General features: G+C 55.4%; 1 protein-coding gene across 1 annotated transcript; it reads right to left on the minus strand.

Annotated features, from left to right (window-relative positions):
- Nucleotides 1-2,388: 2,388 nt before the first annotated feature.
- On the minus strand, nt 2,389-26,768 carry PCSK1 (proprotein convertase subtilisin/kexin type 1). The gene is made up of 14 exons (XM_032974023.2): nt 26,093-26,768; nt 20,167-20,271; nt 19,825-19,959; nt 19,291-19,437; nt 18,155-18,231; nt 17,783-17,871; nt 14,885-15,057; nt 14,518-14,730; nt 12,616-12,716; nt 10,837-11,070; nt 8,781-8,938; nt 7,000-7,133; nt 6,580-6,747; nt 2,389-5,569 (listed from the first exon to the last, which is right to left on the minus strand). The coding sequence occupies exons 1-14, from the start codon at nt 26,303-26,305 to the stop codon at nt 5,228-5,230; spliced, it is 2,289 nt and encodes a 762-aa protein (XP_032829914.2). The 5' UTR covers nt 26,306-26,768; the 3' UTR covers nt 2,389-5,227.

Below are 26,768 nucleotides of genomic sequence, written 5' to 3' on the forward strand. Positions count from 1 at the left end.
CTGGGGGCGACCAGGCACGTGGGAGCATGGGAGTAGAGTACAACGACGGATGGATGACTGCCGCGCTGTGGTCTCTAAAGAAACCCAAACCGCACACGGCTGCTGCTCCTCTCCAGCGAGCACAGAGCGGAGGCGGGGTTGGATTACCAGCAGCAGCATCAGCAGCATCATCACTGCCATCTCTCCAGCTGATGTAATGGGTTCTTGATTGCTCGGTGGGAGGCTGAGGTGGGGCGGATACGGGGTGAGGGAGAGGGGGTGAGGGGGTGAGGGGGGGTCTCCCCACCCCCTACGCTGTCGCATCCTCAAGGACGCGAATACAGTGAGGGCAGCAGCAGCAGCAAGCTGGGCATGCCAGGCAGCTAAGTGAGCCTCGCGTCTTGTCAGCCCGAGGTGAATCATCGCCAGGTCTGCCGGACTAACCGCGCCCCAATCTCGACAGCTGAGCAGGGCTCGTAGAGCCTGGGAAGGCGCTTTGCTGACATGGCAACCGCAGTCGAGAACCAGAAATAACGAGAGCCATTGTTTTCCTTCTCGAATTCCGTGAACGAAAACACAAACTGCGCGACGTGTCAAGGCGCCCAGGGGTTGCAGGTTGGCGACCTCTGCCCGTAGTGCTGCAGGCGGCCAACAGCGCAGGGGCGTCACCAGGAAACAATCCCGGCACTCGTCGGCGTGCTGAATCGCCTACCTCTCTGTTCCTGCGTCTTGCTATGCTACTGCCCGCATTCATAAACCAGCATTGGCCAGGCCCAGCCTGGTGAAGTATGGTCAAATAGCGGAGTAGGGGCGATCCTCGTCACTTGACGAAGTGGGGTCCATGTGCGTCATACAAAGAGGTGCGTCCATGTGCGTCATACAAAGAGGTGCGTCCATGTGCGTCATACAAAGAGGTGCGTCCATGTGCGTCATACAAAGAGGGGCGTCCATGTGCGTCATACAAAGAGGGGCGTCCATGTGCATCATACAAAGAGGTGCGTCCATGTACATCATACAAGAGGTGCGTCCATGTGCATCATACAAAGAGGTGCGTCCATGTGCATCATGCAAAGAGGTGCGGCGCTTCCCACTCCCGGCCAACATCGGTAACAGCGAATGCCTGAGCCGGTCCTAAGTCTCCCCTCCTAGGTCTACTCAGCCATAAATGAGGACCTGGTGCGGTGCGTAAACAACATCAGCGTTAGGGAGACAAAGGCGGCCGGGTGTGGTGACGGATACCCACCAAACCCCTCGTGCGCCGTACCGACCCTGCCGCCCCCACCACGTGGAAGTGTAAACAGCGGGCACCTCGGTTGGGTCCGTCGGGAGTCGCGTGGCGGGGTGAGGCGTGGGCACTCTGCCGAGAAGCATTCGGCAGAGTGGTGTCCAGCCCCGTGGAGGCGGCGAGGGTTGGTGGTCACACACAGATGTTGTGCAATTCCCTTCCCGTGCGCGTCGAGGAGTCGTCGCCTGGCTCGCCGGAAAGGCCGCGGAGCCAATGTGGACTTTACCTGCTCGCTGTGTGTGGGATATAATGTTGCCCCCTCGCACGCGTGGGGTTTCCCCAGGCGCTCCAGTTTCCTCCCACGTGCGAACACTCATTAATTGGGCCGATAACACCTTGATGTATATAGAGGACTGCAGAGCTTGGAGAGGGGATTTGGCACCGGCTCACCGCCTAGCTGCTGCTGCTGCCTTCCCGCTCATCTGCGGTTCGCGAACTCGTCGCTGAGTCTCTTCAAGAGTGAGTGGGGGCAGCGTGGACATTGGGGGCCCTGCCGCTACCAGCAGTGACGTGAGCCAGCAAGTGGAAGGGCTGCGCCTTTACCATTTACCCGTGATTTAAGAAACAAACTCCTCTGTGGTAGACAAACCCGAGTGCACTGTTCTGCCAGATTTCCGAATGGATGCTCCTGTAAACATGGCAACGTTGTTCTAACGTTGCCCCAACGTTGGCATGTGGTCGGTATCGTTTGCCCAACGTTACCCCAACGTTGGCTCATGGTACGTATCGTTTGCCCAACGTTGTCCCAACGTTGGCATGTGGTAGGTATCGTTTGCCCAACGTTGCCCCAACGTTGGCATGTGGTTGGTATCGTTTGCCCAACGTTGCCCCAACGTTGGCATGTGGTAAGTATCGTTTGCCCAACGTTGCCCCAACGTTGGCATGTGGTAAGTATCGTTTGCCCAACGTTGCCCCAACGTTGGCATGTGGTAAGTATCGTTTGCCCAACGTTGCCCCAACGTTGGTATGTGGTTGGACCAACGTTGCCCCAACGTTGGCATGTCTCCCGCTTGTTCAGTCTCAACCACGGGTAGCGCAATCGGAACGGATTAAAAACAATGGAAACAAAATAAAAAATAAAAAAGGCAGTCGCGAATGTTGGGAAACCAACGGACACGGACGTGTTTGGTACTAAAATATAATTTTCAAACCCATGCGTCTTAACAAGCGTTCGTGTTTGTTCTGCAAGGTTTTTCATTCTGTTCATGCTGTGAGCATCGTCATTACAAGCAGCATACGCGCACCGCCGCACGACGACGAACATCGAAATCACGAAATAAATTAAGAAGCCGGAATGGAGTTCCGCCGGGAGATCGCAAGAAATCTCGGCGAGAACAAAAGACGGCGACATCGTCTTCGTCGTCTTCGTCGTCATCGTCTCGAGACGTTGCCGTGTCCAGGGGGAAGAGAGGGGGAGAGTTGGGGGGGGGGGGGGGCCGTGGGGCACACGCACGGCCGAAGGAAATCCGCGGAAGCTCCACCCGTGACTCGCCCGCTCAGAGCACAGCGTGGCTCTCGAGATGGCTCTCATCCGCGCATTTCTAATTGATAGGAAAGCTCACGACAAGTTCCGTGCCGATAACAACATTGTGTGTGGCCTTAAAATAACAGAAATGCATCATGGGCGACGTTTCGGGCAGTGGGCCTTCTTCAATCCATCCCGAACGTTTAGACTTGAGTACCAAGCTCCAAGGTTAATAGGAAAGAACGCATTAACACCCGAATCATTCGGTTATCGCGGTAATTAATCGCTAATCCACTAGAGGGCATCATATGCCATCATAGCACGTTGCTTGTAAGCGCTCAACGTTGTGGGAGGGTCCCATCGTGCAGAGATGGGAGTGGAACTTCCAATGCCATCAATGAAACGAGCCGGGCATGTGCCGATGAGACCCACAAAGGTCGAGATTAACGTTGGCTGCTCAAAGGCGCGATGCTCCTACTGGGACGTTTAGTGGTGCCGGAAATGAAGGGGCCGGTGGACTTGACACTGTGGTGGACCAACGACGTTGTTCTGAACTCATTGGTGGACCAACGACGTTGTCCTGAACCCATGGACGTTGGCATGTTCACTCGGTGCACAGTTTCATCACGGCGAGCACAATGGGAATTGACTCACGCCACGTGGAGAGGCACGGACGAGAGGTTTGGTGGCTTTGGGAGGGGAATTTGTGTCACGGGAAAAAAAGCGTCTCGAGTCGCTCGCATCACGGGAGCTGTCGAGCGGGCGAGTGGGGGGTGCGTGGGGTGCGTGGGGTGTACGGGGTGCGTGGGGTGCGTGGGGTGTGTGGCCTCCGCGGGGCCAGGGCGAGGAGACAGACATTTGGAATATTAGCGACCCCCACCATCACCACCACCATCACCGACCACCATCAAATTCACTATATTTCACGACGCATCCCCACCCCCAAATCGGTGGAACTGAAATCGATTCCTGGAACACGAATTATTTGGATTAATTATGGTCAATTGTTTGAACGTCATGAAGTAGGTCAATCTACTGCTGGATGACATTGTCCCCCACCTCTCCACACTGTGTGGATCATGGGGTGGTGTGACTATACTCCAGCAGTGCTTTGACCATGGCTGGTGGTTCTGGGTGAGGGTGTAGGGGCGGTGATGCTGGAGTCGTCTAGGAAATGGCTGCTCCTCGCAGCGCAGAGAGAACAGCGGAGGGGAGGAGGAGGGCACAGGGGAGAGAATCACTCTAACGCTGACGGACCGACACCAGCCCTGCCCACGTAGCCCTAACCACACCAGCCCTGCCCCTAACCACACCAGCCCTACCCCTAACCACACCAACCCTGCCCCTAACCACACCAACCCTGCCCCTAACCACACCAACCCTGCCCCTAACCACACCAACCCTGCCCCTAACCACACCAACCCTACCCCTAACCACACTATCCCTGCCCCTAACCACACTAGCCCTGCCCCTAACCACACCAACCCTGCCCCTAACCACACTATCCCTGCCCCTAACCACACCAGCCCTGCCCCTTACCACACCAGCCCTGCCCCTAACCACACCAGCCCTGCCCCTAACCACACCAACCCTGCCCCTAACCACACTATCCCTGCCCCTAACCACACCAGCCCTGCACCTTACCACACTATCCCTGCCCCTAACCACACTAACCCTGCCCCTAACCACACTAACCCTACCCCTAACCACACTATCCCTGCCCCTAACCACACTAACCCTACCCCCAACCACACTAACCCTGCCCCTAACCACACTATCCCTACCCCTAACCACACTATCCCTGCCCCTAACCACACTAACCCTACCCCTAACCACACTATCCCTGCCCCTAACCACACTAACCCTACCCCTAACCACACTATCCCTGCCCCTAACCACACTATCCCTACCCCTAACCACACTATCCCTACCCCTAACCACACTATCCCTGCCCCTAACCACACTATCCCTACCGCTAACCACACTATCCCTGCCCATAACCACACTAACCCTACCCCTAACCACACTATCCCTGCCCCTAACCACACTATCCCTACCCCTAACCACACTATCCCTGCCCCTAACCACACTATCCCTACCGCTAACCACACTATCCCTGCCCCTAACCACACTAACCCTACCCCTAACCACACTATCCCTGCCCCTAACCACACTATCCCTACCCCTAACCACACTATCCCTGCCCCTAACCACACCAACCCTCACGACACTCGCCCTTTCCCTCACCACACGAGGCCTCACCAGCCCTGCCCCCATCTCTATCCGAGTCGTGTGCCTGCAATCGGCCCTCGCTCCCCCTCGTTCCCCCATTGCTCCCCCGTGGCTCCCCCATTGCTCCCCCTCGCTCCCTCCTCGCTCCCCCTCGCTCCCTCCTCCCCGGCCTCTGTGCCGACCGCGTCGTCGTGCGTGGTAGACGAGGTGAGACGAGGAGAGACGAGGTGAGACGAGGACGGCCCCTGGTCCCGCCGCCCCCACCGTCACCCTCTCATCGCGAGCAGCCGTGCGATGGCCCTCGCCGCGTCCGCCCGGCCCGGGTCTCCGCGCAGGCGGTGCAGCTCCGCTCGCTCCACCTCGTCGTCCACCTCGTCCTCCACCTCGTCGTGGCCGCCCTGCCGCCGCCCGCCCGCCGAGAGGCCGAGCAGCCGCTCCACCTCGTCCGGCGCGACGAAGTACGGCGGGAGCCGCGAGCCGTGCCGCGGGTCCGCGTCGTCCGCCTTCGCCACCTCGTCGCCGCCTTCGTCGCCCGCCACCTCCTCGTCCACCTCGTTGCGCTCCGCCGACTCGGAGGCGGGGAAGGACGAGGTGACGCCCGTGGAGCCCTGCACGGGTAGAGAGTGTGGGGGAGAGGGGAGATCGTGGTGGAGGGGTTTGCGACACAGATTTAGCCAGGTCACTACGTGGCCTAACCCAAAAAATGAAGGACGAGTCCATGCGTGGTGGTACCATGTTGCGTGTGATGGTAACCTGCGTAGCAACGACAGTGGTGACCATGAGCACCTCTTACACGCCGGGAAGTCTGCACACATCTGATCGGGACACCCGCAGGGGCAGCCGTCCCTGTGCGGCACGAGGTGACTCGGCACCTAGGCCTGTGAGCGGTCATTCGTGTGCCGGTAGTGGACGATGATTCCCTATTGATGAGTAATTTGCGGTGTATTGGCAAATTTGGATAATTGAGTCGATGGGACATTCTTGCCAGAATCACCGATACGCAAAAGGAATAATCTATTTGGTGCTTGAACATTTTCACACCTGGTTATTTGGCAGAAAGGCTAAAGCCAATTCTTACATTTTTCATCAGTTTGAAACTGGCACAAAGGTCCCATACATATATAACTGCTGTTCAACCCGAGCTGCACGTGCTCTGATGTTTAATTTTGCTTGCTACTGTTCACCTTTTGGCATTCTCTGGTCCAACATCGGCGAGACAAGGCCATAAAGAAGGCTGTCAGAGCATGTTTGTTTGCATGTTTTGACACAAGTACGTGTGGTCAATGCAGACTTGTGAGGCTTGCCAGTGGTGTCTATTTGGTGTATGAACATCCTGAACACCTGCCCTATTGTTGCCGCCAGAAAGGGTAAAGGCTCTTCCGATATTTGTCATCAATTGGATCATGAGGTGAGACCGCCCCCTCCCGCACCCCAACACCCCACGTGGGTCGTACCTCACCACCCACGTGGGTCATACCCCAACACCCCACGTGAGTCGCACCCCACCACCCACGTGGGTCATACCCCACCACCCACGTGGGTCATACCCCAACACCCCACGTGAGTCGTACCCCAACACCCCAGGTGAGTCACACCCCACCACCTACGTGAGTCTTACCCACGAGGCGGCGTCCTCGGGCGAGGCGTCCACCCCGCGCCGGTCGTTCTGCACGGCGTTGTAGGCGCTGTAGAGGCGGGGGGCCGCCATGTGGGCGGGGCGCGCGGCCGTGCCGTGCAGCACGAGGCGCCAGGCCACCACGCGGCCCTCGTTCTCCACGTGCCCGGACTGCGGCGCAACGGCGGTGTCGGTCACACGGCGACAGTGGCACGCGGTGACATTAACGACGCGGTGACATTAACGACGCGGTGACATTAACGACGCGGTGACATTAACGACGCGGTGACATTAACGGCGACAAAGTTTTTTGGGAAGATCAGGAATTGGAAAAAACGTCACTCTCGGTGGGTTGGTGTGGGAGGGTGGGAGAGACGCAAAGAGACTGGGAAGCTTCTAGATCCACGTCCGGCAGACACTCACTCGGTCGGTGATGGTGAGGGTCCAGGTCCCCACTGGATTCTCTCCCCACGTGTGCACCGACATGAAGGGCCAGCCCTTGAAGCCATCACGAGACGCGTCGCGCTCGCGCTCCGCCAGCAGCGCCGTGGTCGTGCCTGTGGGGGGCCGCGGGGGAGGGGAGTGGGGGGCGGTAGCGATGTTGATGGTGGTGGCGGTGGTGACAGTGGCCAGCTCTGCCACCGCTCATCACAGGCATCGCAATCAAGGGGTCAGTCAACCCGTGGCGCCTGGGCCTGACTCGTGACCTCCTGCCGACAGCAGGAGTCTTCCACGCTTCACGTGAGATGGCCTCAAAGTGCACCTAGCCTGGCACAAGCGCCGCGGTTCACGTCCCCGTTGGCGAGTGCCGGACGACGGCCATCGGTGGTGAGCGTGGCGAGGACGTCGACTCTCGAGCGGAGACAGAGGACGGCTCACGGGTGCGAGGAAGAACCACGGACGAGCGGGAAGGCGGCGGCAGCAGCAGCAGCAACGACAAGCGCCTGTGCTCTGCGGTCCTCTGTATATGAAGCTGTAATTATCGGCCAATGGTTCAGTGTTTACGTGCGGGGGGAAGCCACAGCATCCGGAGAAAACCGACCCGTGCATACGGGGGGAAGCGCTGTGTCCCGCACAGAGAGGACAAGTGGAGTCCACACCTTGCTGGGCCCGCTTCTCCACGACGGCCAAGGGAAGGGAGTTTCGGAGCATCTTTGTGCGATCCACCAACCCTCGCTGCCTCCACGGTGCTGGATTAATGGTGGTGGTTATGTTGGTGACATTGGCGGTGTTGATGGTGATGCTGGTGATGACGGTGTTGACATTGGTTAGTGGTGATTGTGGTGATGATGATGATATTGGTTAGTGGTGATTGTGGTGATAATGATGATGATATTGGTTAGTGGTGATTGTGGTGGTGTTGATGGTGGTTAGTGGTGATTGTGGTGGTGGTGGTGGTGATGATGATATTGGTTAGTGGTGATTGTGGTGGTGATGATATTGGTTACTGGTGATTGTGGTGGTGTTGATGGTGGTTAGTGGTGATTGTGGAAGTGGTGGTGATGATATTGGTTAGTGGTGATTGTGGTGGTGATGATATTGGTTAGTGGTGATTGTGGTGGTGATGATATTGGTTAGTGGTGAGTGTGGTGGTGATGATATTGGTTAATGGTGATTGTGGTGGTGTTGATGGTGGTTAGTGGTGATTGTGGTGGTGATGATATTGGTTAGTGGTGATTGTGGTGGTGATGATATTGGTTAGTGGTGATTGTGGTGGTGATGATATTGGTTAGTGGTGATTGTGGTGGTGTTAATGGTGGTTAGTGGTGATTGTGGTGGTGGTGATGATATTGGTTAGTGGTGATTGTGGTGGTGTTGATGGTGGTTAGTGGTGATTGTAGTGGTGGTGGTGGTGATGATATTGGTTAGTGGTGATTGTGGTGGTGATGATATTGGTTAGTGGTGATTGTGGTGGTGATATTGGTTAGTGGTGATTGTGGTGGTGGTGTTGATGGTGGTTAGTGGTGATTATGGTGGTGGTGGTGATGATATTGGTTAGTGGTGATTGTGGTGGTGATGATATTGGTTAGTGGTGATTGTGGTGGTGATGATATTGGTTAGTGGTGATTGTGGTGGTGTTGATGGTGGTTAGTGGTGATTGTGGTGGTGGTGGCGGTGTGAGGGTTGCGTGGATCAGAGTCGGGGGGTGGAGGTGAGGGGTGGTGAGTGAGCGGAGTGGGGGGTGGGCGGGGATGAGCTCTCACCCGTGGGCGAGGTGAGCGTGATGTGGAGGTCTCCCCTCCGCGTGTACTCCAGAGTCGTCTCCAGCTGCACGTGCTCCAGGGATCGAATCTCGTTCTCCTGTCCCTCGCAGCCCCGCGTCGGGATCTCCACGGACACCTCACGCCCGTTACCCAGCCACCTGCAGTGCCGTGGGTGAGGCGGTGGGGTGGTGGTGTGGGGTGGTGGTGTGGGTGGCAGGGCCAGAACAGTTAGCGCGCTGTGGGGCAGCGGTAATGCACCTCTGATTAGCGTCGTTTGCCACGTGTACGGTGATGCGAAAGAAGTTCAATTTCCACTCGTAGAGTGCGACACGCGCGGTCACGTGCTCGGTGTTTGTTGCAGAGGTTCGCTGTTCGAATCCGGCGTGCCACCCAGGTTAATACTGCGGTGATGTGGTGCATTAACCATAACACTACTACCACTCCGCACCGTCTGCTTCACGCGCAGTGTGACTATCAAGATCCCGTGACGTCGTTTGCAAGAGTAGGCCATCGTGTGCCGGAGTCACGGCCCAATTTTGAACAATGACACCACGAATCACTCCGTTTGGCAGCCACATCGACCACGACTGCGGAACGACCGCGGGCTGTGTCTGTGGAACAGCGGCGCCTTCCTTCGTGACGGGTGGGTGGGTGAGCGGGTGAGTGAGTGGGTGGGTGAGCGGGTGAGTGGGTGGGTGGGTGAGCGGGTGAGTGAGTGGGTGGGTGAGCGGGTGAGTGAGTGGGTGGGTCGGTAAGTGGGTGGGTGAGCGGGTGAGTGAGTGGGCTGTGTCTGTGGAAAAGCGGCGCCTTCCATTCGTGACGATCGCCCCGCTCGAGAATAACAACAGCGCCAATACCACAATGTACTCACAATGGAGTGGGTGAGCGGGTGAGTGAGTGGGTAGCTGAGCGGTTGAGTGAGTGGGTGGGTGGGCGAGTGAGTGGGTGGATGAGTGATTCAGTGAGTGAATGATCCAGATGGGCCGGTGAGTGGATGGATGAGTGATGAGGGTGGTTGAGTGAGAAGACGTGTGGGTGCATGGTTGAGTGGATGGATGGTTGAGTGAGTGGGTGAGTGAGTGGATGAGTGGTTGAGTGGATGGTGCAGTTAGTGGGTGGGCGAGTGGTTAATAACGGAGTGGCAGAAGTTACCATGAGGGGGCTCTACCAAGAGAGCCTACATGTTAAAGAGAGCTACTCTAGACTCAGTCTCGACTCTAGACTCTAGAGGATGTTTCGACCTCCCTCTTGTACGACTAACGAGACGTCTCGGAATGAGTCGGCGGTGTTCTCGGCAGAGAGGAAGCAGCGCCACCTGCTGCTGGGTCCTCGGAGGAGTGGCTCCACCCTCTCGCCCTGAGCACAAAACTTCGACCCCCTAACCCCAACACCCCTACACCCTTACCCCTACACCCCTACCCCCTCACCCCTAACCCCAGCACCCCTACACCCCTACACCCTCACCCCTACACCCCAACACCCCTACACCCTTAACCCCAACACCCCTACACCCTCACCCCTACACCCCAACACCTCTACACCCCTACACCCTCACCCCTACACCTCAACACCCCTACCCCTACACCCTCACCCCTAACCCCAACACCCCTACACCCCTACACCCTCACCCCTACACCCCAACACCCCTACACCCTCACCCCAATACCCCTAACCCCAACACCCCTACACCCTCACCCCTACACCCTTACCCCTAACCCCAACACCCCTAACCCCAACACCCTTACACCCCTACACCCTCACCCCTACACCATCACCCCTACACCCCTACACCCTCACCCCTAACCCCATCACTCCTACACCCTCACCCCTACACCCCTACACTCTCACCCCTAACCACAACACCCCTATACCCTCACCCCTACACCCCAACACCCCTACACCATCACCCCTAACCTCAACAGCCCTACACCCCAACACCCTCACACCCCTACCCCCTAACCCCAATACCTTTGCCCCTGACCCCCCCCCCCCGACACCTGCCCGCGCGCTCACCCCACCGCCCACACCAACCCGGCCGCACCGCCGAGCCGCTCACCTGGGCGTGAACCGGTCGTCTGTGACGACACAGGCCCTGGCGGGCGCCACGTGACGCCACGTGGCGGGCTGCGCGAGCTCCACCAGCGCCTTGGCGTTGAGGAGCCCGAACCCGAAGCGGCTGTTGACCATGAGGCCCGCGCCGTTGCGCTTCCAGCCGGGGTTGTTGGCCAGCGGGTCGTACTCTGACGTCCACACCACCAGGTGCTGCACGTCTCGCCAGGTGAGCGCCGGGCTGCGGTGGTGGTGAGGAGGAGGAGGGCGAGGGGGCGACGGTGAGCCGACAAAACGTGGCTCGCCGTGGCTGCTTGCGCAGTGTGGGGAGGGGGAGCGCCTCGTGGCGACCCGTTCAGCACGGTCCCACACCGACGCGGTGACGACCACAGGACAGAGACCCCCCCCGGTGTAGCCTTCACGGACTGTTGGGGCTGTTAGCGGGCGCCTACGAAGGCCGGCACGGCACACGGGGGGTTTGTGGCCGGGATCACGCCCGACCGCCTTTGTCTCCCCAGTCGCGATGTTTACGCACCGCACCTGTTCCTCATTTGAGGCTGAATCGACCTATGGGAGGCCCAGGACTGGTTCAGACAATCGCCACTGATGTTGGGGGCCGTCCATAAATGACGTCACGCGATTTTGGACGATTTTTGACCCCCCCTCCTTCGTCACACGGCGTCACGAAAAGTCAGACCCCCCCTCAAATATGACGTCACAAAGCTGTGCTCCGCCCCCCCCCCCAAAAAAAACATGCTTCAAATCGCTTAAAACTATTGTTATTGTAGCGCGTATTTAATGTGGCGTTGCATTCTGATGTTGTAGAAGAAAACATTTATTAAAAAGTTTATTTCATTAAGTAGAACGTGTTGTCTATATTTATTTATAGTTGCGCATTTTGATGTGACGTCACATTTCTCACCCCCCCCCCCTCGTCACACATCGTCACAAATGTCTGACCCCCCCTAGGTGCGTGACGTCAGTTATGGACGGCCCCTTGGCCGTGAGCAAGAATCGCAATCGGGTCGACAGGTTGGTAGCGTAGCGCTAACCGCTCCACCACCGCTCCCCATCGTTACAATGCCACCATCAACCACCATCACCAACAGCCACCCCTACTCCCGTCTGTATGTACACTATGTTGAACTTCTTTCGCACCTTCTTTGGTTCTTTCGGTAAAGTCACGTAGAATGAGAATAAAATAATAAATTGATAAAATAAAATAACACAATAATATTCGTGAGAATATTATAATAATATTCGTGAGAATATTATTGCGTTATTTTATTTTATCGATTTATTATTTTATTCTCATTCTACGTGACTTTACCGAAAGAACCAAAGAAGATGAATCCTTGCAGTCACGAAAGCTTTAAATCTAATCAGAGGTGCGGGGTAAGGACAACAATCTAACACACTAAAAGCCGTTCTCAAGCAATGAGTTTGTCAATCTACATGATGATGATGATGGTTTAAAAGTGGCGTAGCTCCAGTGGCTTCCTAATATCGGATGGAAGAGCGTTCCAGACGGCCCCAGAAGCTCATCTGAGCGCCGCGCCTCTCCCCTCCCTCCTTCCCTTCCCCTCAGCCCCCCCCCCTCCCCTCTAGCCCCGCCCCCTCCCCCCGCCCGTCACCTCTAGCCCCGCCCCTCCCCCCGCCCGTCCCCTCTAGCCCCGCCCCCTCCCCCCGCCCATACCCTCTAGCCCCGCCCCCTCCCCCCGCCCGTACCCTCTAGCCCCGCCCCCTCCCCCGCCCGTCCCCTCTAGCCCCGCCCCCCGTCCCTCACTTGGCCTCGAGCGCGAGGGCGAAGATCCCGGCCGCCAGCGGCGCCGACGCCGAGGTGCCCGTGTGGGTGTCGGTGCACGTGTTGTGCAGGTCAGCACTAGCCTGCAACATCACCACCAAACACCACCACCAAACACCACCACCAACATCGTCAACATCAACACGTGTTGTGCAGGTCAGCACTAGCCTGCAACATCACCACCAAACACCACCACCAAACACCACCACCAAACACCACCACCAACATCGTCAACATCAACACGTGTTGTGCAGGTCAGCACTAGCCTGCAACATCACCACCAAACACCACCACCAAACACCACCACCAAACACCACCACCAACATCGTCAACATCAACACGTGTTGTGCAGGTCAGCACTCGCCTGCAACATCACCACCAAACACCACCACCAAACACCACCACCAAACACCACCACCAACATCGTCAACATCAGCACGTGTTGTGCAGGTCAGCACTAGCCTGCAACATCACCACCAACAACATCGTCAACATCGTCAACATCAACACGTGTTGTGCAGGTCAGCACTAGCCTGCAACATCACCACCAACAACATCGTCAACATCGTCAACATCAACACGTGTTGTGCAGGTCAGCACTCGCCTGCAACACCACCACCAACAACATCGTCAACATCGTCAACATCAGCACGTGTTGTGCAGGTCCGCACTCGCCTGCAACAACACCACCACCAACAACATCGTCAACATCGTCAACATCAGCACGTGTTGTGCAGGTCCGCACTCGCCTGCAACACCACCACCAAACACCATCAACAACATCGTCATCACCAAACACCATCAACAACATCGTCAACATCAACACGTGTTGTGCAGGTCCGCACTCGCCTGCAACACCACCACCAAACACCATCAACAACATCGTCATCACCAAACACCATCAACAACATCGTCAACATCAACACCATCAACAACATCGTCAACATCAACACCACCACCATCAACAACATCGTCAACATCAACACCACCAACATCAACAACATCGACATCAACACCCTCCAACATCACCACCACCGACATCATCATCAACATCAACACTGGCTGCACCATCACCACCACCAACGACATCAACACTAGCTGCAACATCACCATCAACGACATTATCATCAACACCACCATCAACATCAGCACCATCGCCAACATCACTACCACCACCATCAACATCATCAACAGCACTACCATCAACACCAAAATCACCAACAGCATCCCCAGCAATGTGATCATGATCATCATCGTCACGAGCTCCATGATAAACAAAGTCATCACCATCAGCATGATCAGCATGGCTGGCATTAGCGATGCTGATCGTGTCATCGTACTTGTTTGTTACATGATTGTGGTGTCTCAATGCCTAGGAGTGTCTGTTTAATGGTGTCTGTATCTCCTGGTGTCCCCATGCCCAGGTGAGTCCACTTCAGGTGTCCCCAATCCCCTGCTGTCTCCCTGTCTCCAGGTGTCTCCATGCCCAGGTGAGTCCACTTCAGGTGTTCCCTATCCCCTGCTGTCTCCCTGTCTCCAGGTGTCTCCATGCCCAGGTGAGTCCACGTCCAGGTGTTCCCTATCCCCTGATGTCTCCCTGTCTCCAGGTGTCTCCGTGTCCAGGTGGGTCCACGTCCAGGTGTTCTCTATCCCCTGATGTCTCCCTGTCTCCAGGTGCCTCCGTGCCCAGGTGAGTCCACGTTCAGGTGTTCCCTATCCCCTGATGTCTCCCTGTCTCCAGGTGTCTCCGTGCCCAGGTGAGTCCACGTCCACGTGTTCCCTATCCCCTGCTGTCTCCAGGTGTCTCCCCCCTCCCCCTACACGCGCAGGCTCGTCGAGGGTGTTTGGTGGGTGGAAGCGGTGCGTGGTTGGGGGGGTACGTACGATGCGCTGGTCGCTGTAGTCGCCGCTGCTGTAGGCCGTCGCCATGGTGGAGGAGCACCTCTCGGCGTACCAGGGCGAGAGGCCGCGCTGCGAGGCGCTGCTCACCGAGATGGTGAACACGCTGTCCGTGTAGCCGTCGCAGTCGCAGTTGTCTCCCTGCCGACCCCCGTTCCCCGACGCCCACACGAAGATGGAGCCCTTCCCACCGCGACCCTGGCGACGGGGTCACGGGGTCGATGTTCGGGGTGAGAGATAACGACGATACTAATTATAATGGAGGACGTGCGGTGTTGGCGCTCTCGTTCCCATAGTGTAGGGCACGCAGGCGGGTGGGCGGGCGGGTGGCCAGGGGCAGGGCCCTCCTCACCCGGAGTATGCCGTGCTCGAAGGCCTTGCGCGCCAGACGGCCGGGCCCCTCCACGGTGCGGCCGTCGTCATTGGGGCCCCAGGAGGCGCTGTAGATGTCCACGTGCTGCGGGTTGAAGCCGATGGAGCTCGCCTCGATGGCGTCCGTCACGATGCCGTCCAGCATGCGGATCCCTGGGGGGGGGGGGGGCCGGGGGGGACAAGGGGGCCACGGGGTTACGTGGGGGCGGGTGGTGGCAGGTTGCGGGAGAGGGCTACGTGGGTCGCGTTCAGTTAGCCGTGGTCTGGCCCATCGTGGGCCACTGGAGAATCGATCTTTGGCTATTTGTCCACTGTGGGCCACTCGGATCTGACATCGGACCACCACCGTGGAGCGTGGGGTGTGGCACGGTGCCGGATATCAGCCGGAGCGGTCCGGAGAGCCGCTTCGGGAATTAGATCTTGGCCACGCCACTACATCCATCTCTGCGTGATCTCGTCATTGTGATTCTGATTCGTATTGGGTACACAATCTCTCTCTCTCTCGCTCTCTCTGTGCCCTTTCTCAAGACGTCGGTGAGCTTGGCCTTCCTGCCATGTAGCTCCGTCCTTGATATTTACTCAAGAACTTGTTAGTCTATGGGCAATGTTAGTCTATGGGTAGTGTTAGTGTATGGGTAGTGTTAGTGTATGGGCAATGTGAGTCTATGGGCAATGTTAGTCTGTGGGCAATGTGAGTCTATGGTCAATGTTAGTCTATGGGTAGTGTTAGTGTATGGGTAGTGTTAGTATATGGGCAATGTGAGTCTATGGTCAATGTTAGTCTATGGGTAGTGTTAGTGTATGGGTAGTGTTAGTATATGGGCAATGTGAGTCTATGGGCAATGTTAGTCTGTGGGCAATGTGAGTCTATGGTCAATGTTAGTCTATGGGCAATGTTAGTCTATCGGCAATGTTAGTCTCTGGTCAATGTGAGTCTATGGTCAATGTTAGTGTATGGGCAATGGTAGTCCATGGGCAATGTTAGTGTATGGGTAGTGTTAGTGTATGGGCAATGTTAGTCTCTGGTCAATGTTAGTCTATGGGCAATAGGAGTCTATGGGCAATGTTAGTCTATGGGCAATGTTAGTGTATGGGCAATGTGAGTCTATGGGCAATGTTAGTCTATGGTCAATGTTAGTCTATGGGCAATGTTAGTCTATGGTCAATGTTAGTCTATGGGTAATGTTAGTCTATGGGCAATGTTAGTCTATGGGCAATGTTAGTCTATGGGCAATGTTAGTTTATGGGCAATGTTAGTCTATGGGCAATGTTAGTCTATGGGCAATGTTAGTCTATGGGTAGTGTTAGTCTATGGGTAGTGTTAGTGTATGGGCAATGTTAGTCTCTGGTCAATGTTAGTCTATGGGCAATAGGAGTCTATGGGCAATGTTAGTCTATGGGCAATGTTAGTCTCTGGTCAATGTGAGTGTATGGTCAATGTTAGTCTATGGGCAATGTTAGTGTATGGGCAATGTGAGTCTATGGGCAATGTTAGTCTATGGTCAATGTTAGTCTATGGGCAATGTTAGTCTATGGGCAATGTGAGTCTCTGGTCAATGTGAGTCTATGGGTAATGTTAGTCTATGGGCAATGTTAGTCTATGGTCAATGTTAGTCTATGGGCAATGTTAGTCTATGGGCAATGTTAGTTTATGGGCAATGTTAGTCTATGGGCAATGTTAGTCTATGGGCAATGTTAGTCTATGGGTAGTGTTAGTGTATGGGTAGTGTTAGTGTATGGGCAATGTTAGTGTATAGGCAATGTGAGTCTATGGGCAATATTAGTCTATGGTCAATGTTAGTCTATGGGCAATGTTAGTCTATGGGCAATGTTAGTTTATGGGCAATGTTAGTCTGTGGGCAATGTTAGTCTATGGGCAATGTTAGTCTATGGGTAGTGTTAGTGTATGGGTAGTGTTAGTGTATGGGCAATGTTAGTGTATAGGCAATGTGAGTCTATGGGCAATATTAGTCTGTGGGCAATGTTAGTCAGTGGGCAATGTTTGTCTGTGGGCAATGTTAGTCTGTGGGCAATTTTAGTCAGTAGGCAATGTTAGTCTATGGGTAGTGTTAGTGTATGGGTAGTGTTAGTGTATGGGCAATGTGAGTCTATGGGCAATGCTAGTCTATGGGCAATGTTAGTCTATGGGCAATGTTAGTCAATGGGCAATGTGAGTCTATGGGCAATGTTAGTCTATGGGAAATGTTAGTCTGTGGGCAATGTTAGTGTATGGCAATGTTAGTCTGTGGGCAATGTTAGTCTATGGGTAATGTTAGTCTGTGGGCAATGTTAGTCTATTGACAATGTTAGTCAATGGGCAATGTTAGTCTACGGGCAATGTTAGTCTGTGGGCAATGTTAGTCTATGGGTAATGTTAGTCTGTGGGCAATGTTAGTCTATTGGCAATGTTAGTCAATGGGCAATGTTAGTCTGTGGGCAATGTTAGTCTGTGGGTAATGTTAGTCTATGGGCAATGTTAGTCTATTGGCAATGTTAGTCAATGGGCAATGTGAGTCTATGGGCAATGTTAGTTTATGGGAAATATTAGTCTGTGGGCAATGTTAGTCTGTGGGCAATGTTAGTCTATGGGCAATGTTAGTCAATGGGCAATGTTAGTCAGTGGGCAATGTTAGTCTATGGGCAATGTTAGTCTGTGGGCAATGTTAGTCTGTGGGCAATGTTAGTCTATGGGCAATGTTAGTCTATGGGAAATGTGAGTCTGTGGGCAATGTTGGTCTGTGGGCAATGTTAGTCTGTGGGCAATGTTAGTCTGTGGGCAATGTTAGTCTGTGGGCAATGTTAGTCTGTGGGCAATGTTAGTCTCATCCCTTCTCCATCCCAGCCCCCGGCCGAGCGAGTGAGCGTGGAAGGCGCTCACCTCCCACGCGGGCGTTGAAGGCCACCCCGACGCCACACTTGCCGTTGTTGGCACGCATGGCGATTTCACCGGCGCAGCGGGTGCCGTGCCTGCCAGGGTACACACACGGGGGTACACGGGGGTCACGGGGGTACACACACAGGGATACACGGGGGTATAAAGACAACGATCCCCCGAGTAGCCTGAACAGACTGTTGGGGCAAGTGCCGTTAGCGAGCAGCGCCTACGAAGTGGGGGTGGGTGGCCAGCAGCGCGCTCGGCCGCTTTTGCCTCCCGAGTGGCGATGTTTACACACCGCACCGGGTACTCATGTGAGGCTGAGTCGACCTAGGGGAGTCCCATAAATGTTTGTGGCGGTGACTGTGGTCTCACTTGTTCTCGTTGGTGATGTCGTATCGGGGGAAGGGGTCTGGGTCGTTGTCGTTGAAGTCGTAGCTTGCGTCGGGGTCCTGGGGGTCAGGGGTTATGGGGAGGGGATCGGGGTAAGGGTTTAGTGATCAGGATAGGAGTAAGGGAGGGTTAGTGATCAGGTTGGGAGTATGGGAGGGTTAGTGATCAGGATAGGAGTAAGGGAGGGTTAGTGATCAGGATAGGAGTAGGGGAGGGTTAGTGATCAGGATAGGAATAGGGGAGGGTTAGTGATCAGGATAGGAGTAAGGGAGGGTTAGTGATCAGGATAGGAGTAGGGGAGGGTTAGTGATCAGGTTAGGAGTAAGGGAGGGTTAGTGATTAATTTAGGAGTAGGGTAGCAGGGTTGAAGTTTAGAATTGTGGGGCAGGATTGGATATGTATGTGTATGTTGAACTGGGTAGGGTAGGTGGTAGTATTAGCGGTAGAGGGTGGATTAGGGGTGAGCACTCCTTGCATGCTATATCCGAATCGTCCGTCACTCAGTGACTCTTCAACTCCAGGTCTGGTTTTGCCGACGCGGTGTCCAGGGCTCATCAACACTGAACACAGCAGCAGCTGCCCCCTCTACCAAACATCCAGCAGCTACTGCTGCCCACTCTACCAGACACCCAGCAGCTACTGCTGGCCCCTCTACCAGACACCCAGCAGCTACTGCTGCCCACTCTACCAGACACCCAGCAGCTACTGCTGCCCACTCTACCAGACACCCAGCAGCTACTGCTGCCCACTCTACCAGACACCCAGCAGCTACTGCTGGCCCCTCTACCAGACACCCAGCAGCTACTGCTGCCCCTCTACCAGACACCAATGACAAGGTACGCCTCTGTTTGGGGTCAGGTTTGAGGGGTCAGGGTTTAGTGGGTAGGATTTGTGGAGGAGGGTTCTGGGCAGAAGACAAATCCGCATATTCTGAGGAGATCGCACGAACTCCATGCGACAGAAATGTCCCGAAATTCGAGAGCCGAACCCAGGCCCCCTCTCGCTGTGAGGCCGCACGAGTCTCACGGCACCCATTGCGGACGTGTGGGCCCCCCTCCCTCGCCTCCCCTCCCTCACCCTCCCCCTCCCTCGCCCCCCCCCCGCCTCCCCTTCCTCACGTAGTTGCCGCGGATGTCCGTGTGGTTCCACTCGAGGCCATCGTCCAGCACCGTGACCACGACCCCACGGCCCGTGATCCCCGCTCGCCACACGGGGATCACGTGCAGGTCCAGCTTGGGCAGCGAGCGGTCCCTCCGCGTGTCCTGCTGCTCACGGGGGGCAGCACAGGGGGCACGGGGGGGGGCATGGGGGGGGTGGGTGGCTTGGGTTGACATGCGGTGTTGGTGGTTGTGTCTGATAGAGATATATGTTTAACTTATTTCGCACTGTGCGTAGTCAACCGTGCAAATCGGGAATCGAACTCGGCGTCAGGGGCCGGGTTCGTAGCGTGATGCGCCAACCACTGCGCCACCGCTCCCCACATACCACCCCAAAGACAAATATCCCCCTTATAGCCTCGAAGAGTCTTTTGGAGCAAGTGCCCTTAGCGATCACCTCCATCACCACCACCAACCTTATCGCCCCCACCGCTCTCATCACCCCCCCCCAAACTCCCGCCCCCCCCCTCCGCCCCCCCCCCCCCAGGTACGCACCAGGTACCACTGCTTGAACCACAGGGGGTCGTCGAACATGTCCACGGGGGAGCAGTGGGGGCAGGGCGCGGGGGGCGCGCGGGGGGGCGCGCGTTTGGAGCGATCCTTGTGGTACTGCTGCTCCACCCACTTCACCTGCAGAGTAGGGAGGGAGGGAGGGAGGGCGGCAGACAGGGGGAGTGGGGGGCAGGCAGAGCCGTGATGCCATCTGGAGTGGTCTTGGCGAATGTCGAGACGATGGGGCGCAGCAGTGGCAATGAACGGACAAAGAAACGAACGCGCGAGGAGCGGCGTCAGTGGGCGGCGCGCGTGAATCGACGTGGGGGGTGGGGGGTGGGGTACCCGGTGGTCGCTGGAGAGGCGCTCCGTGTGCTCCTGAGTGCCCCTCCTCACCCTCCGCGGGAGGTCGCGCCTCTGCAGGAGGTAGTGGTCGTCCAGCGCCCCGATCTGCCGGTGCAAGGCGGCCACGGGGCAGCAATTACGCATCGGTGCAGCCGAGCGACGGCCCCGGCGGTGTTGGTGGCTACGCTGCTGCGCCTGGCTGCCTGCGATCCACAGCACTGTGGAGGCAGCGGCGAGGGTTGGTGGATCGCACGCAGACGGGTGCCGCGGTGGCTAGGAGATGTTAACTACCTCGCCTGGTATACAGGAGGTCGTGGGTTCGATCCCGACTCTTGGCACCTGCTGTATATTTGGAGTTTGCGTGTCTCTCTCTCCCCGTGGTCGCGTGGATTTTTCTCCAGGGGGGTTCCCTCCACATTTATAATCGACACGCGTTTAGAGTATTTGACTGCTGTTGTAAATCTCCGCACGACGAGCCACTTTGTTGAGCTCTCATTTGTGGTCAGGTTGCTTTTGAAACAGAGCTACATAGCTCGGTGGGCCTCACCTGGAAAATATAAATAGTTTAGTTCCAGTCAAGAGTCGTGTTAAGATGATGTGGTATTCCCTGCAACGCGTGGCTGGAGCATACCCATGGCTCGAGAGCAGAAGGCTGTACGGCAAAGTGTGGACTAATCTCCATCTGTTTCAACTCCATTCCTGTGGGTGGGCATTGAGGGGCAGCTGTACCCTGGCTCGCCACCAGACGGCAGCACTACTGTCGATGTTCTTTCATTGAACGTTAAATCGCTGACCAATAATTTTAATTAAAAAAAATAGAGCATCACAAACAATAACTACAGTATAATGACAATTACTGATTAACACCATTAAGTTGGACTAGAGTACAAATGCTAATACACACTAATACGAATTGTTAATTATAATGCCTTGGGGCATGGCAGCACCACAAACACACAAACACACGTGTGTCGCGCGCGACACACGTGTGTTTGTGGGGGGGGGGAGTTATGCTGCGTTCACAACAACGATAGGCGACGTTTCGGGCAATGGCCCTTTATAGCACGTAAATTAATGTTTTGTGAAGAAGGATCATTGCTCGAAACGTCACCTGTTATATATTGTCCATTATAAGACCACACAACCCGGTGTTGTTGACAAATGCGTTGAGTGTTTATTTTTTTGCAGGAGAGGTAAAGCATTGTCAGTGGCGTGTAGCCGATGTAGTCGAGTGATCGACTCAAGTTCCATAGACAGGGGTTAGAGGTTAGAGCAGCTGGGGTATAAGTTAAGATCTCTGTTTGACCTTGGGGCCATGTTCAGGCTCGGTTCAGAGTTGGGGTTATGGTTAGAATTATGGTGAGGGTTGTGCGAACGGTTACGGTTACGTTTTGACTTAAAACTTTCGTGACTGCAGGAATTAATATTCTTGGTTCTTTCGGTAAAGTCACGTAGATAGAAAATAAAAATAATACAATTTAATTAAAATTAAAAATAAATAGCTTTTACTATTTAAAAAAATATATATATGTGACTTTACCGAAAGAACCAAGAATATGGGTTGCGGTTTCGGCTTTAATTAATGGTTTGCTTATGGTTTGGGGTTGAGTTAGGGGACAGGGTCCATTAGTCCATGCTCGAGATCTATGAAAAGAGCTTAACAGCTCATCGGATTCATCCAGTCTCAATTCTTGTTCTGATTAGTCAAGAGACTCAGCCACTCGACCCCCTACATCACACAATCCCAACACAGCGCCACGTGGCCAATTAACTTTTATCTTTAATTACACAGCGACGTTCTAGTGAACCGGCCCGGTGTGGGTGGGTTGATGGGGATGAGGGGGGGTGCATCATCCATGCTCTCCTTCACACATCACCGCGAGCAGCTGTTGAAACAGGAGCTCGCTGATTATCTCGATCGGGGTTTGACTCATAACGACATCCGTTAGCAAAGTGCTCCATCGTCATCGCACATTGCCAGAATCAAGATCGTGTTTACGTGCATCACCACCACCATGACCCCCATTAACATCACCACCACCATCACCACCGTTAACATCACCACCGTTAACATCACCACCACCATCACCACCGTTAACATCACCACCACCATCACCCCCATTCACATCTCCACCAGCACCGCGTGGTCAGATCTCCCACCCATCAACATTGTAACAATCACCACAATTTTAGTTGTCATCATCACCATCATCATAATAGCCCACACCATCAAAGACAAAGCTCATCCATGTAGCTATTAACAGACTGTTGGGGCAAGTTTTGTTAGCGAGCAGCACCTACGAAGGCCGGCACGGCACACGAAGGGGTGGGTGGCCAGCACCACGCCCGGCCGCCTTTGTCTCCCCAGTGGTGATGTATTACACATCGCACCAGGTACTCATTTCAAGTCTGAGTGGGGGTGGCCACACACACACAAGTCACGTGATTTACGGGAGGCTTGAACTGATCTCGACAGAGAACTCCGGACGAGAGGGGGGGGGGTGGTCCACTGCGGAGTGGGGGACGCCACAAGACGCCACAAAACAATACATCGTTGTCCCCACAAGGGGGCGGAATCACGGGCGTCAGTCGCAGCGCCGAAGAGAGAATGATTGGTACGAGATCGGGGGCTGTCGTTGAGAATGGGGGCGTGTATGTGAATGTGTAGGTGGTGCGGTGTGTAAGCGTCATCACTCGGGAGACAAAGGCGGCCGGGCGTGGCGCTGAGCCCACCACCTGCCTCGCGTGCAGTGCCAGCTTCAATAGGCGCTCGCTAACAGCACTTGCCCCAACAGTCTGTTAAGTGCTCTTGTGGCAAATGCTATGATGGGCAGACATGACGAATGATCAGCACGAGACTAAACGAACACCAAAGGAAAATTAAATACTCCCGGATAGAACGGTCGGCAGTGGCAGAACACGCGTGCCAACAAGGACACACGTTTGGTTTAGATAATGTTGAAGTTCTGTGCAAAACTAGTTACTACTGGCCAAGACTAATTAGATAATCTATTGAAATTGAGAGAAGTAAAACTAATTTTAACCGTTCGGATAGATGCAGGCTTAGCGCTGTTTGGAAGCGAATATTCAAATAATACTTTGTCTAAATGCATGCCTATACAGGTCACCATACTTCAATGTGAATTACCAGTGAACAGGCAAGAACAGGTACTGCTATTCTAGTGCACACAAACGCCAGGAGGTGCATGCACAATGTACATGCACAATGTACATGCACGATGTGCATGTACATTGTACGTTGGTTACCATATGAATAACCCGTACCGGCAATAGATGCCCAAAGTAATGTAGATGCATTCATTAACCCTCACGCACTTCTCTCAAGAAGGGCTCACAAGTGGTGTCACCACAGATACCCCTCGAGTTAAGGAACGAAACAGGAGGATTTCTCCACAATTCTGGCTGTCGCCTGATGCTGCTGCTTGTACTTACTGGCGAAACGTCACGGTGCTCAGATTGTAAATGTTGTGGATTGTACTAATAACGAATTGGCACGTTCTGTTTACGTGACAAACCTTACTAATTGGCTGTGTCGGGTGGTTATGGTTATACGGGGAATATTTGTCTTTGTGTTGTCGTGTGCGTCTGATAATGAAGAGACGGCTGTTGCTGCTGCTGCTACTGCTGTTGTTGCTGCTGCTGCTGCTGCTGTTATTGCTGCTGCTGTTGTTGCTGCTGCTGTTGTTGCTGCTGCTGCTGTTGTTGCTGCTGTTGCTGCTGTTGTTGCTGCTGCTGTTGTTGCTGCTGTTGTTGCTGTTGCTGCTGTTGCTGCTGTTGCTGCTGTTGTTGCTGCTGCTGCTGTTGCTGCTGTTGCTGCTGATGTTGCTGCTGCTGTTGTTGCTGCTGTTGCTGCTGCTGCCGTTGCTGATGTTGCTGATGTTGTTGCTGCTGTCGTTGCTGTTGCTGCTGCTGTTGCTGCTGTTGTTGCTGTTGCTGCTGCTGCTCGTGACGATGATGGTGATATTCGGGAGGATGTGGACGTGTTATCTCACGATGAGAATTGTTGAGGAATGGCCATCGCTCTGCTGGGGGTGAACGTTCCCTCGCCTCGACCTCAGCACGGCGGAGCCTCGGGAAGTGCGCGTGCACGCACACACGCACGCGCACGCGCGTGGCGGTGGAGACGACTCGCTGAGCGTGACCAATGCACACGGCCGCGATGATGGCGCTGATGATGACGATGATGAGGATTGTTTTCACGATGGAAACTGATTATATAATTAGAGAGGACACGTTCAGTAATTATGCTGCTGCTAATGCTGCTGATGACTTTAGATTAACATTATGGTGGTGATTACGATGCTGCTGCTGTTGTCACTGCTTATGATTACGATCGCGATGTGATTATGATGATGACGGTGGCGATAATGATTTGGATATTGCCCCTGCTGCTGCTGGTGGTGGTGATGTTACAAATTGAGTCGGCAAGAGTGATGGGAGCTGTCGTGGTTTTGATGATGGTTCAAGTTATGATGGTGGTGGAGATGGTTGCTATGCTGTTAACGATGACGACGAGGAGAGAATGACAAGCAGAACCACCGCCTGTAACACCGCCTGTACCACCGCCTGTACCACCACCTGTACCACCACCACGGGTATCGCCACTACCAACTCCACCGGTACCGAGGGTCTCACGTGTCACGTGATATTTTCCGGAACGCTGCTGGGCCGGCTTGGAGGGGGATTATCGGTGTAAGGCACTACCACTAGAGTGCAAGTTACGCCTCTCCATAACCCGATATTATTGTAGCCCATAATCTTATCATGAAATGCACAGATTTATGGGAATGTAGGGCACAATAAGGGACACATTGAGGCAGGATGGATGTGGCGTGAACAAAAATTGTTCCTGTGACAGCGTTCCGGATAGTTTCGGTTGAAATTCAGCATTTCTTGGGCCACCACCACCCCTACTCGAGGCAAATATACAGGTCCCCCATATAACCTTTAACAGACTGTTGGAGCAAGTGCTGTTAACGAGCACATATGAAGGCCGGCACGGTACACGAGGGGGTGGGTGACCAACACCACGCCCGGCCGCCTTTGTCTCTCAAAGTGCGGATGTTTACACATCGCACCAGGTTACTAATTTGAGGCTGAGTCGACCTAGGGGAGGCCTGGAACGGGTTCAAAGATGTGTCACTGTTATTGGTCGTGAGCGGGAATCGAACTCGAGTGGCCAGGGTCGTAGCGCAGTTCACTAACCACTGCGCCACCGCTCTCCACTATCACCACCACCCCACTCACCACCACTCCACTCACCACCACTACCATCACCACGACCCCCTCACCACTGCCACCCCACTCGCCACCACCAACAACAGCCGTCATTCGTCACTAAGTGGCGGTGACGTCACCACGGTGCTTGTGCCAGGCTATGTGCACCTTGAGGCCACGTGAAGTGTCGAAGGCTCGCTGGCAGGGGGCCACCTCTACCACCACCACTACCACCCCTAAGCCCACTCACCACCCCCCTACCCCACTCACCACCACTCACCACCCCCACCCCACTCATCACCACTCACCACCCCCACCGCACTCACCACCACCACTCACCACCCTTATCCCACTCACCACCACCACTCACCACTCCTGCCCCACTCACCACCCCCACCTCACTCATCACCACCCCCACCGCACTCACCACCACCACTCACCACCCTTATCCCACTCACCACCACCCCACTCACCACCCCTGCCCCACTCACCACCACCACTCACCACCCCTGCCCCACTCACCACCACCACCACTCACCACCCCTGCCCCACTCACCACCACCACCACTCACCACCCCTACCCCACTCACCACCCCCACCCCACTCACAACCACCACCACTCACCACCCCCACCCCACTCACCACCCCCACCCCACTCAGGACCACCACTACCACCACCACGGCTCACCTGGCCCAGTAGCCGGTATCCCAGCTCGTCAGCCAGGGCGGACGCGACGTGGGGGCCCCCCTCGATCTGCACTGCCCACTCGTTCACGTACTGCCTTGCGTTCACGTTCTGCCTTGCGCCGGGGGAGGCCTCCGTGGGGATCCACCACGCCAGGGCCAGGCAGCCCAGCAGGCGGGCAGTGTGCAGGGCGCTTCGCGTGCTGCCCCCCCTCATCGTGGAACCTCGCAGCGGGGGCAGCGAGGGGGATGACGGACGATGTGGATGGAGGAAGAGGAGGGAAATACGGGAGTTGAGGACCGCGAGACGAGAGAGGAGGCGAGCGTGGGGGGGGGGGGGGTGATCGGAGATTTCGGGAGGCGAGTGAGGAGATGACAGCAGGTGACGGATGATGTGACGGGTCGAGAGGAGAGGGTGAAGATACCGCGAGAGAGAACAGCAGGCGCGCGCGCTGCGGGTTCACGCCTCGTCTCCGCCTGGGTGCCGCTGTCCTTGCGACTGTCGCTCCGGGTCCTGGAGCCCGGCTCTGGGTGTCGTCTCGCCTCCCGTCTTGTTCAGCTGCTGGGGTCGCTCCGAGGTTTTGAGGATCTACGCTGGACCATAGCCCCCGCTCCAATGCGCGTCACCATCGCGTAGCGGAGGGGGAGGGAGGAGGAGGAGGGAGCGGGGTGGGGGGGGG

The sequence above is a fragment of the Petromyzon marinus genome, chromosome 52, assembly GCF_048934315.1.
Source record: "Petromyzon marinus isolate PM22_M1 ecotype Great Lakes invasive population chromosome 52, UKy_Petmar_22M1.pri1.0, whole genome shotgun sequence".
Lineage (NCBI taxonomy): Eukaryota > Metazoa > Chordata > Hyperoartia > Petromyzontiformes > Petromyzontidae > Petromyzon > Petromyzon marinus.

Excerpts from the sequence above, each read along its gene's own strand:
- PCSK1 (XM_032974023.2), bottom strand. The coding sequence starts at position 26,305 with ATGAGGGGGGGCAGCACGCGAAGCGCCCTGCACACTGCCCGCCTGCTG. Across the intron at positions 17,872-18,154 it reads GACATCACCAACGAGAACAA|GCACGGCACCCGCTGCGCCG; the intron begins GTGAGACCACAG and ends GTACCCTGGCAG. Across the intron at positions 5,570-6,579 it reads CCGAGGACGCCGCCTCGTGG|GGCTCCACGGGCGTCACCTC; the intron begins GTAAGACTCACG and ends CTACCCGTGCAG.